Raw genomic sequence first — 11,451 nt, 5'->3', positions numbered from 1 at the left:
CAGGCCAGGTGGGGATACCAGGGACCCTTTTCTGCAGTAGGTCTGGCATGTCGCGGGGGTCTGATCTTAGGAGGACAAGGTGGGGGCCAATGAGGCCCCAGGAGTCACTGGGCCACCTTTTGGAGGCAGGCTCACCTCTAAAGAGAGGAGCCAGGCCCGAGGCCGAGTGCTCCCCCGCGCTGCAGGGCGCGGCCCCAGGAGCCAGGCGACGCCACCCCAGCGGCGCCAAGGGCCGGAGGCACAGTCCCTCCAAGGAGGGAAGGCGAGTCGCTCCCAGTCGCTCAGCCAGAAGGTCGAGGGAACAGTGCGCGTGTCCCCCGCCAGCCGGCCCTCTGGGAGCTGGGCGGGGGCGACACCGCAGGGAGTAGGGCCGAGGACCGCAGAGATCCATCCTGGGTACCGGCGCGGGGTCACAGACAGGAGAGGAGCGGGAGAAAGGGGCTGGTGGGGGAGGCTCCCCAGGGCGGCTGGGGCCGTAGATCTGCCTGTGTACTCGGCGGGCGCCCTGAAGTCTGGGGCCGCGGCCGCTCCGGCTCCGCCGGCTCCTGCCAGAGACTCCAGGCCGCACTTTCCCCTCCTCCCGGCGCCTTCTCTCCAGTGAGGAGCCGAGCGCGGGCGGTGCGGGGGGAGGGGCGGCGGCGGAGGGAACAGCCAGTTGTTTAAAATCCTTCTAGAGCAGTTTCTAATTCCCCCCTTGCGCCGGGGTTCGGAGGGGGGAGGGAGGGAGACGAGCGGGAGGAGGGAGGAGAGCGGAGAGGGAAGGAGGGAGGGAACCCGGGAGGGAGGGAAGGAGGGAGGAGACTGCCGCTTAGGCTGTAGCCGCCGCCGCGCGCTTCGGCAGGCCGGAGGGAGTCGGTGGGGGGGAAGGCCTGTCAGTCTCGTGCGTTGCCTGGGCGAAGGGGGCGGAGCTTTGGCGTGGGGCGGCCAATAGTGGGGGTGGCTGCGTGGGTCGCCATGGGGACGGGGCTGTTCCCGGGGAGGCTGTGATGGGTTGACAGGTGCGTGACAGTGGGAGCTGCTCTCGGCACAAGCATGTACGGCAAAGGCAAGAGTAACAGCAGCGCCGTCCCGTCCGACAGCCAGGCCCGGGAGAAGTAAGTGTCTCCGCTTCTCACCCACCTCCGCCTTCTCACGCGCGCACACACACACACACACGCACGCACTCGCACACTCTCTCGGAGACACCCAGACACACAGACACTCTCTGCCGGGGGAGAGCCGGGGGGTGGGCTGGCAGGGGGAGGGGTGCGCGAGGTGGGGGGCGTGCGGTGCTGGGAGCGGCTGTTTCCCAGGAGGGGCTCGCGCGGGGCTGGCGGCCGTGGGGTCTGGCGGGAGGGAGGGAGCGAGTGTGTCGGGGGGCGGCGGCGGTGCCGGTGGCGGGGATGGAAACTTGTTTGGGTGATTGAGGGAAATAACCCGCGGGTTCACCTTCTCGCAAAGTAACTTTGGAGCTGGGGTCCGGGGCTGCGGGGAGCGGAGAGCCTCCGGGGGTAGAGGTTGGGCGAGAGGGGGCAGCTGCGTGGAGGAGGGCACGCGGAGGGAATGTGGGTGTTCGGTGGGGGCGGGCCGGGGTCGGGGCGGGCTGCTCCAGGGGCGCCGCGGCGGGGGCCTCGGGCGCCGGGGCCGGTTGCGCCTGGCGAGGCGAAAGCAGCGGGGCCGGGCGCGCGGCGGGCGGAAGCCGGGCGTGGAGCGGCCGAGCGGGGCCCCGCTGGGCGCGGAGACGCGCGCGGGGCGCGGAGGGCGTGTGCGGGGCGTGGGCTGGGTGGGCGTCGGGGCTTTCCTGGTCCGGAGGAGGGACGCCGCGTTCGCAGCCCTGTGTGCCTCGCAAGCCTGGGGCAGGGGGCGTCAGGGGCGCCGCTGAAGTTTGGGAGTCAAAGGACCGAGTTCCCGGGGAGGAAAAGTGTGCTGGCGAGAAGCGGGAGCTGCTGGGGTAGGCTGGCGTTTCTGCCGCTCGCAGTCGACCCAACTCGGCGGCGGCGGCGGCTGGAGAACTTTTTTTTTTTTGGAGACTTGCAGCCTCCCAAACGCAGAGGGCCGTGGCGGTCCGGGCGGCGAGCGGGGGTCGCGGGGCGCAGAGGAGTAGCGGTGGGGGCCGCGGCCGCGGGCGCGAGGAGGGCTGTCTGCGGTGGGGAGGGGGCAGTGGTCCGAACCCGGACTTGCAGGAAGGGTCGAAGCGAGGAGACGGGGAGGAGTTAGTTGTTTGGTCGGTGTGGCGAGGAGATACAGGTGTTAACTCCGGTGGGAGCCCAGGGGAGGCTGGCGAGAAAAGAGCCCCTCCCGGCCTGGGATGCCACCGTCACGGCACGCTGCGAAGCAGGGTTGTTTGCTTCTATTCTTATGTGCTTGTAACGGTGATTTGGTTGTTACTAAAAATGAGAGCGCATAGTGACTGTGACCACTGAGGAAGAACCCCTCTTTTCTGTGCAGCAGTTCTTATGGTGATTCCCACTAACCACCTCCATTCTGAGGATGAGGCGTATCCCTGTCATTGGACGTGCTCTGCCCTTCCGAGGACTTCAGACTGGAGAAAAAAGCTACTTTAGTCACCTTGCACAAGGAAATAGCTGAGTAAATAAAAACCCAATGTGCAGAAACTACCGGGTTTGCCTCCTAGTTTTAGGCAGTTAGTAGTCTTCTGAAAGTTTCTTGTGCCCTAGGGTTGGGAACATTTCCTAATCTTTGTGTTGGCAGCAATAAACGCAATTCCTATAGGATTTAGGGGCTGCCGTGGCGTATCAAAACAAACCAAAAAAAGATACTCCCCCCTACACCTCCAAGGTATTTTCTGAACTGTATTCAGGATCTTGTTGCTGTGACAAGGAGTATGTAAAAGATTTAGCATTATAGGTTCGTTAAGAGATAGCAAGTTACTGGAATTGAAGTTTTGAGATAGCGTAATTTGTGTGCGTTTATCATTTAGTGGCAGTATATCTGAGAAAATAGAAACATTTAGGGAAGATGTTTTAATGATTACGGAGTATTTGGATTTCATATGTTTGGGAGTGAAGGAATTGAAATGTGTATTGAGGTATATCTTAAACGTATTTTCAGGGTGGTTGAATTTGAGAATCCAAATTTTGGGTTTTACTTGAACTTCCAGGGATGGCTGAATTTAATCTATGTTATGATAACTTTGTAAAAAAAATTTTTGAAAGCATCTAGCATAATAATGAGGAAGTTGAACCTGGTGTGTCTTAAGTCCTTTCTAGCTCTAATTCTGTGGTTATGTCATGAAAACAAATAATTGCCATTTTGCTGTCAAGTCTACCAAACTGAACACCAAGTAACATCTACACTTGTAAGCCAGGTGGTGAGAGTTCTGCTAGATGGTGCTATTTGATTTAAATAAATTTCTTCCATTCATTATAATTGGCAGCAGGAATCTGGATTGCTTTGCCTTACGGACTAAATATAGGTAAAGAGGCCACTTTTGGAGAATTGACAATGACCATTCTGGGTTAACTGTTGTTGCATTAATTTCTAGGCGAATGTTGTTTGAATCTAAGACAAACATTGAGGTAGACTCTGTTTGATGCAATAAGTTTCATTTTGCTAGAAGAGTTGATCTGATTACTCATTTTTTGCCCTTTCTGTGTACTTGGGACTTTAATGGCCCTGTTCCACAATAACCTACTGACTTCTGAAGATAGGTGTCTTGAAGTTGTCTTTAAAATGGTATCACCAGATTAAAAAAAATTTTTTTTAAGGAGGCAGACATCAAAAAGTGCTCGAGTGAAGAATGTTCTTTTATATAGCAAACTAGAATTCTATTGACCTTAAAAGTCACAGAAATAATGTTTTTCAGTAATGAATATGTAAACATTTTACAATAAAAACATTCTGAAAAATGAGTCATCATTAAAAATAATGGCATGTACATAAAATAAAAATACTGGTTTTATAATCCATGAAGAAATACCATTTTCTTATAAGTTCATAGAGGAGAGCAGACAGGCCCTTATCTATATTATATCTTTGCTTTCTCTTTCATTAAGTCACTGTATGGGATACTTCAAATTAATTTGTAGATTTTATGCAGGTTCTATATTTTCACTATACACTTCTGAACATAAAAATGACTGGAGTCAGGTTAATTACTGATTTCATTGTTTTAAAAGCCAGACGGATCAAGTCTATACAGAAGTTTGGATTAGGTTTAATTATAGACAGGGTGATTGAAAACCTTTGGAGGGAGGAGGGATGTTTGTGTAGAAATATAAATTCTGATCCTGTTAGGTCATTTCCCCCTTTAGCAGGCTTTCTTTGTAACATTGTACTGCAGTCTCAATTGCAATTAAGAAACTATGCAATTGGATGTTTAATATCTGCCTTCCTCTAAAATGTAAGTTTCTTGAGGGCAAGGGATAATACTTCTATTTCTTCTCTGAGGTGTCCTTGACATTGAATAGTTTCAAATGTCAAAAGCACCAACTAAATACTGTTGAATAGATGAAGATGTTAGATTCAAGGGCATTTTTTCAATGTGAAAAAAAATTTTTCAGTGACCTTCAAAGTAAGGACTTTGGAAGTTTGAATTCCATATTCTCTAGCTTAAAAATAACTGATAACAAAAGAGTAATCATTATTTAAATTGTCATTCTGTGTGTAAGTCACTGTGTTCTGCACTTTATTTTTTCTAATTCTCCCATCAATTCTGCAAGGTACTGATTTGTTTTTTCTCCATTAAAGAAATAAGAGAACTCTTGACTAGTTGAGTAACTTTGCCCAGAGGTACACTACTGGCTGGGTTTCTAACAAAGATATCTCTGCTTAAAATCTGTAGTTGAAGATGAAAGATACATTTTTTTCACTATCCTAGTTTGCCTTCTTGATTTAGGGTAGATTGCTACAGATTTAGGGAACAGCTTTACATAATCAGATATAACAGACTTTAAATATTTGATCAGATATGTAGTCTTTACCATTGGTGCACCTTATGCTGATACCTCCATTTTGACAGATTGCAGACATGTGTGTGGTGTGGGGAAGACAAATTTTAGGAGGGAAAGTTGAAAGCCTAAAATAATGAAACATTCTTGTTTCTTGAGATTTTTTCCTTCTGGAACTTTTGTGTGATCATTTGAGTTTTAAAATTAGACATTGTAGTGAACAAGTTATATATGAAATGTTGCTGAATTTTAGACCACTCTGTATGCCACCACTGCCACAGAAAGAGTACCTAGCACCTGCAAATTGATGAGTGAGATACTACTTTTTGTTAAACTAATTTCATCTTTAAAATTATGTAATAGCACAGAAAGATGAATGTGTTATAAAATAACATTGAACAAAGATACTAAATAGTGACATTAAGTTAAACTTGTCAGAAATTATAGAAATCTGTACCTTTGACCCTGGGCTCTGAGAAGTAACTTTGGTTTTTAAACTATGAAGACAACATAAACTCATTTTTAAGTGGTTAAAAATCTAATGATCATTTAAGTATGATTTCACATAGACTGCCATGATTATGTGTGAAATAGAATTTAGTCAAATGAATTTTGGAAATTTGGAAAAAACAATAAATACTACTCCATATGAGAGAGTTTGTAGATATTAGCATCAGCATGACCTCTTTTTTGTTATTAAATTTCCCCCCTAAAAATGGTAAACTTTTCTTCTTCCTTCCTTCTTTTTTTTCCTGAAGGAAATAAGGCAAGTGAAATAATACAGATCTTGTCAGAAACTTGATTGAGAAGCAGTTAATTCATTTAACACAATTCAAGATTTCTAAAACCAGTGAAGGACTACCTTTATGGGGATTAAATTTTCTGTACGATATTCAATTGACTCTTCCCTTCTCAATCCCCAGGATGTTTCCTCCAGAATAACTTGTATCTGATATGTCAGCTCTGGGAGCCTTACTTATGATCGATCTCCTTTCCATTATTTTAGAAGTATCCAAAAAATGATTTTTTTTGAAGGAACAAATCTAAAGAAAAAAGTGTAAGATGTTGAGAGTTAACTTTTAGTATTGTTTATTTAGAGGTTTATTACTCTTAGTAATAATGTTGAGGTGTATTTTTTCAGAGCTGTGAAAGAGAAAAAAAATAGGTTTATTTCCACACCCTACAGCCAGTTTGCCATATAAATCCAATTTAGGGTGAAAAAAATTAAGTTTAGTTACTTTGCAGTAGTGAACTAAATGCATCTTACATCTTCAGTTACTACCAGAAAATAGAATTATTTTGTTTTAAAATTGAAACATACACTGTAGACAAGGATTGGAATACCGAGGTTGCTGTTTATTAACACTCCACCCCTGTAGTTTAGAATTAGAAGTAAAATTTGGAGAATTTAGAATGTTCTCCCTTCCATAGAGATCACAACAGTTAAATTAATGTTGGGACATAAGGTTGAGGCTTAATGTACTAGACTTTAAAGACGGGAAACTACTAAGAATGTTTAATTTAAAATATATATTGAAGATAATTTTATTCTGTAATGTGTGGGATTATCCCTACTATTGTGTGTACTTTATTGCTTTGACGTTGGTATGGGAAGGATAGAAAATATTTGTGTACTAGTGATGTATTGTTGGTTAGTAAGCCTCTGTAAACATGCTAAAATATTACTTTATTAATAACTTACTGCTTATCAAAGGAAGGCCTTAAAATAGCACTGGAGCAATAGAATAAGATATATTTTGAAATCTGAAAAGAGTTTGGAATTAAAAAGTAAGTGGTTATATTTGGATTTTAAAATTTGCTTGTCAGATTTTATATATGTTTTACATATGTAACATCTATTAATGTAATTCATATATACAACTTAACATGAGTTGGACTGTGAGTTATTTGACTATACTACAAAAACCCTGTGTATATGCTAAAGAGTGATCCGAAAGGTGGTCTGCCAAGATTTATATCCTACTTGTTTTCAGTAGTACAGAAATAGTAGAGGCTATTCTTCCCTGAACTATATATCTTAGTCACTGTGTGAAATGTTGAAAAACAGGTAGAAAAACCAGGGAAGAATAGTGTTTTTCCAGATAACTTCTAATAGCTGTACAAGTTGCTCAAATTTTTATTGGTCATAATGGGTAACTGGTAATTTTTGTCAGAGTGGGTTAGTAAAGATTTTTGAGAAGTGGTGCTAATAATGTTTTTGTAATATTGACAGAACCAGAAATTTATCTGAGCTCACAAGAGCCTGGGCATTTCCAGGCAGTGAAGGAATTAATATTTGTTCTTTGTTCCTCTTTAAAAGAGACATTTCGGTTGGTGTCACTTCTTTAGTAGTGACAAAACCTCCTTCATATTTTACTTTAAGAATTTTGATTGTTCTGTTTCATGTAGGACCCATACACCTTTCCAGTAGTAATGAGCCATCAACATTTTAGATCACAATTCAGCGGGAGTGAGCTTTCCAGGATAGAAAATATTTGTGTACTAGTGATGTATTGTTGGTTAGTAAGCCTCTGTAAACATGCTAAAATATTACTTTATTAATAACTTACTGCTGGAAATCTATTTTTGATCTTCTATGTTAATTTTGCTTCATGGCATATCAAACAAGTAGTTGAGCACAGAAAAAAATTGTAGAAACTGATAATGCTTTTTTTAAAAAAGAATTTTTTGTAATTGTGTCTATAACATAGATTTAGTTACTAACATATTATACATTTGTAGTTAGTGTAATCTACTTCCCTGGTGGCTCACATGGTAAAGAATCTGCCGTGATGCAGGAGACCTGGGTTCAATCCCTGGGTCAGGAAAATCCCCTGGAGATGGGAATGGCTACCCACTCCTATATTCTTATCTGGAGAATGTCATGGACAGAGGAGCCTGGCAAGCTGTAGTCAATGGGGTTGCATAGAGTTGGACACAACTGAGCAACTAACACAACACAAGCCATCTCAAAATACTAATGAAATATTTGTGAAGATAAGAGTAGATGAAAATTTTTATTTAGCTCTGTGTAAGTTAAGGGAGGAGTTGATGCCAAAAAGAGTCTCACCTGAAATTAATATGATTATTTTTCTTTAGTGATCTGATATTTACCTTGATTAATCTTGTTTTTACCTACTTCAAACTTGAGGGAAAAAACCAAATCTTCTTTACTAATATAAAAAAGTAAAGAAAGTGAGTAATCCTGTTAAAAATGATTTTATTTAAACAGGATTAAAATGATTTTTTTTTCTGTAAAATAACACAATCCCAAATACTGCATAAAAAGTTTGTGGAGTTTTGTCATAGAAAGTTAAATGTTTAACAGCAACAGTAACAGCAGATGCTGTCGTTTGAGTATTTGTTTCTATTTGCCACATTACTTGGGACTTTCCAGGTGGTACAGTGGTAGAGAATCTGGCTACCAAGTGTGAGTCGTGGGTTTGACCCGTGGATGGGGAAGATCCCCTGGAGAAGGAAATTGCCTGGAGCGTTTCATGGACAGAAGAGCCTGGCAAGCTTCAGTCCATGGGATCCCAAAGAGTTGGACGTGACTTAGTGGCTGTGCGCTTTAGTTGCATTGTCTCATTTAATCTCAAGAATCCGCTAGACTGTAGGTGCTGCTTTCTGTTAATGTTACAGGAGAAACGAGAGACTTAGGAGATTATTGTGTTTTTGGTAAGGAAAGAAAGTGAAAGTGAAGTCGCTCAGTCGTGTCTGACTCTTTGCGATCCTGTGGGCTGTAGCCCACCACGCTCCTCCGTCCATGGGATTCTCCAGGCAAGAATACTGGAGTGACATGCCATTTCCTTCTCCAGGGGATCTTCCCAACCCAGGGATTGAACCCAGTCTCACGCATTGCAGGCAGACGCTTTAACCTCTGAGCCACCAGGGAAGCTTTTGGTGGCGGGTATCAAAACGAGAGATAGAAAATGGCTTAACTGGTCAGGGCTTAAGAAATTCTCATATAACAGGATGTCTAGAAGAGGTAGTTTCTGCGCTGATTTAGACTCAAGAACACCAAGAGATCAGCTTCTCTGCCATCTTCGTTTTTTCCCTTCCATGAATGCAGTGTCCCTGCATCAGGTTCCCAGAGTCACTTCCTCATACAACCAAGTATAAATGTAGGAGAAGGGGTAAGGTTTTTCCTTTATGTCTCATTAATCAGAGAGAAAAGCTTCTTCTTGAGGTACTTAGCAGATGTCTTCTTATGCCTTATTGAAGAAACTATTAGGTTCCCTCCGCTAAACCAGTTACTGGGGACGGTAATGGGATAACCATAACTGACTGAAATTGGTCATCCGCCAGGCTGGGAACATTCCTCCCTTGTATCTGAACTACCTAAACACAACTGGAGGTCTTTGGCAAGGAAGATGTATCTTGAAGATATGGAGAGAATGAAATGGGTCCTTGCCTTATGGAACTTACTTTCAAGTTTGAAAGAGAAGCACGTAATAATAAACAAGTAAATATTGGAACATCTTATGGAATAATCTGAATGAATCTTTTGGCTAACCCAATATATACAGTAGGCAATTTTAGATAGAAGTGCTAAAAAGGTAATAAAATAGTGTAATTGTAATATAGAGAATGACTGGGAGGCTGCATTAGATTGGGTGGTTCAGGGGAGACCTGAGTAAGTAGAGACCTGAGTAATATTGAGAGTCAGTCATGAGAAGATTTGGGGTTAGAGCATTTTAAACAGGCTAAACTACCATTGAGGTAACCTCTCAGCATCAGCATAATTGCTCAAGGATATATAAAATATGAGTCAAAATTGGGATAAGAAGCTATGCTTCCTAGAGTCTGGTTTTAGTTCTTATTGAGCAATTGGGTGGTGAGTTTAGTTTGTATGTCTTCCTAAATAGTACGGTTGCCTATCTTTTGGCTTCTGAACCCCAGGGATATAGTTGTTCCTAATGAAGGGAGTGGAACATTTGGCTTTTATAATATTATTGATGGAAGAAATATTTAAGATTTATTGAACACTTAAGGCCGGTTGGTTTGAGAAAGGAGGGTACAACTGGATAAGTATTTCTCATCCGTTTCCTATATTGGATAAGACCCCCTTACTGTGCTTCATAGCAACCTCTACTTTTCGTTTTTCATGTTGTCACAAATTTACGGATCATTTGTGTGATGTTTTGTTTAATGTCTCATCTGGTTAGGTTGGAAGTTCCCTGATGAGAAAGAACCATGGGCATTGTCTTCACCACTGTAGTCTTACTGCTTAACACAGTGCTTGGAGTTCTGATTAGCTATTTGTGGAATTAATGGATCAAGGATGTAACTGGTTATAAATATATCACAACAGGATGTCACTATATTTAGCTCATTTTCTCCCCAATATTTCTAACATTTAGAATCAGGATTAGTATGTAGTTCCTAAAGAAGAGTCTTCTCTAATATAGGCGTTTAGTGCCTTCTGTGGCTTTCAGAACTACAGGAGATTACCTAGTTGTATCAGTGTGAAATACATGTACATTTTTAACATGAATTTTTGATAGAATAGTCTTTTTGTGTTTCAGCAAATTAATAGTATAAATGGAATTATGCTTTAGAGTTTCAAGGCATTTTAATATGCTTTATTTAAATCTCTCAATAATTCTATGAGTTAGGTGGTAATTCCCATTGACTGTAGAGCTTTGTACATGGAAATTGACTTACCCAACTGTGGTAATATAGGTAATACACGGCAGAGTTTAGTCATATTTAGATTTTTTTGGTTCCTAGGTCAGTGTTTGTTTCATTATACTACAGCTGCCTCTTTTAAAATAAGAGATTCATATATATGAATGTCATGTCAATACTTCAAGTGAATATATCAATACTTTAAGTGAAAAATATTGTTACAACGTGGGTTATACAGAATCCTATATAATTACTTAACTCCAAAAGTGCTACACCATAAGTAAAATCTGTTATTTATTTGAACTTCATATGCTTTTGTTATATAAATTGATTGGTTTGGGATTTGGAGGTAGTTTGGATTTCTAGTCTGTGAAGATTTATGCTAATTTAGGTTGATGAACTCTATTCTTTTGCCAGTTAGGTTCAATTTGGAGAGCTGAGGTAGTGTTTTTTTTCCTTCTGCGCCTCTCTCCAATAAGGGAGAGAACTTTTTTTTATATGGATTATTGATAGAATATTCTTTTCTTATTTTTGTGTTTATGGTTGTAAATATATATATAAATATATATATAACATTTACCACTTTAACCATTTTTAGGTGTACATTTCATTTTTTCACAATGTTATGTGCTATTTGTCATTTATAATTGGATTAAAGTTATGTGATGATTACCCTCTATCAGTGCATTTAAGCAATAGCTATTTATTAGGAAGCTATTAAAGGTTTTTTAATAAGCATTTTTTCCCCTGGAATCAAACTGAGGGACTGATGATAATATTCTTTCTTTTAGACATGTTGTAATGAATAAAAAAACACCAGGCTTCCCTGGTGGCTCAGACGGTAAAGAATCCAACTGCAGTGTGGGAGACCTGAGTCCCATCTCTGGGTTGGGAAGATCCTCTGGAGAAGGGAATGGCAACCCACTCCAGT

The 11,451-nt window shown here is 42.2% G+C and overlaps 1 protein-coding gene across 22 annotated transcripts in view; it reads left to right on the top strand.

The window, feature by feature from the left end:
• The first annotated feature begins 998 nt into the window (after nt 1–998).
• The window catches only part of SSBP2 (single stranded DNA binding protein 2), a 305,690-nt gene continuing 295,237 nt past the window's right edge, over nt 999–11,451 (top strand). For all 22 annotated transcript variants that reach the window (XM_068980373.1, XM_068980366.1, XM_068980367.1 and 19 more), the window contains exon 1: nt 999–1,094. In XM_068980373.1, coding sequence (XP_068836474.1) covers nt 1,033–1,094 — 62 coding nt within the window. In that variant the 5' untranslated portion in view covers nt 999–1,032. The remainder of the gene's footprint in view (nt 1,095–11,451) is intronic.

The sequence above is a fragment of the Capricornis sumatraensis genome, chromosome 9 (assembly GCF_032405125.1).
Source record: "Capricornis sumatraensis isolate serow.1 chromosome 9, serow.2, whole genome shotgun sequence".
Classification (NCBI taxonomy): Eukaryota; Metazoa; Chordata; class Mammalia; order Artiodactyla; family Bovidae; genus Capricornis; species Capricornis sumatraensis.
Note: the sequence above shows the minus strand (reverse complement) of the source record. Positions and strands in the feature narration are given on the sequence as shown.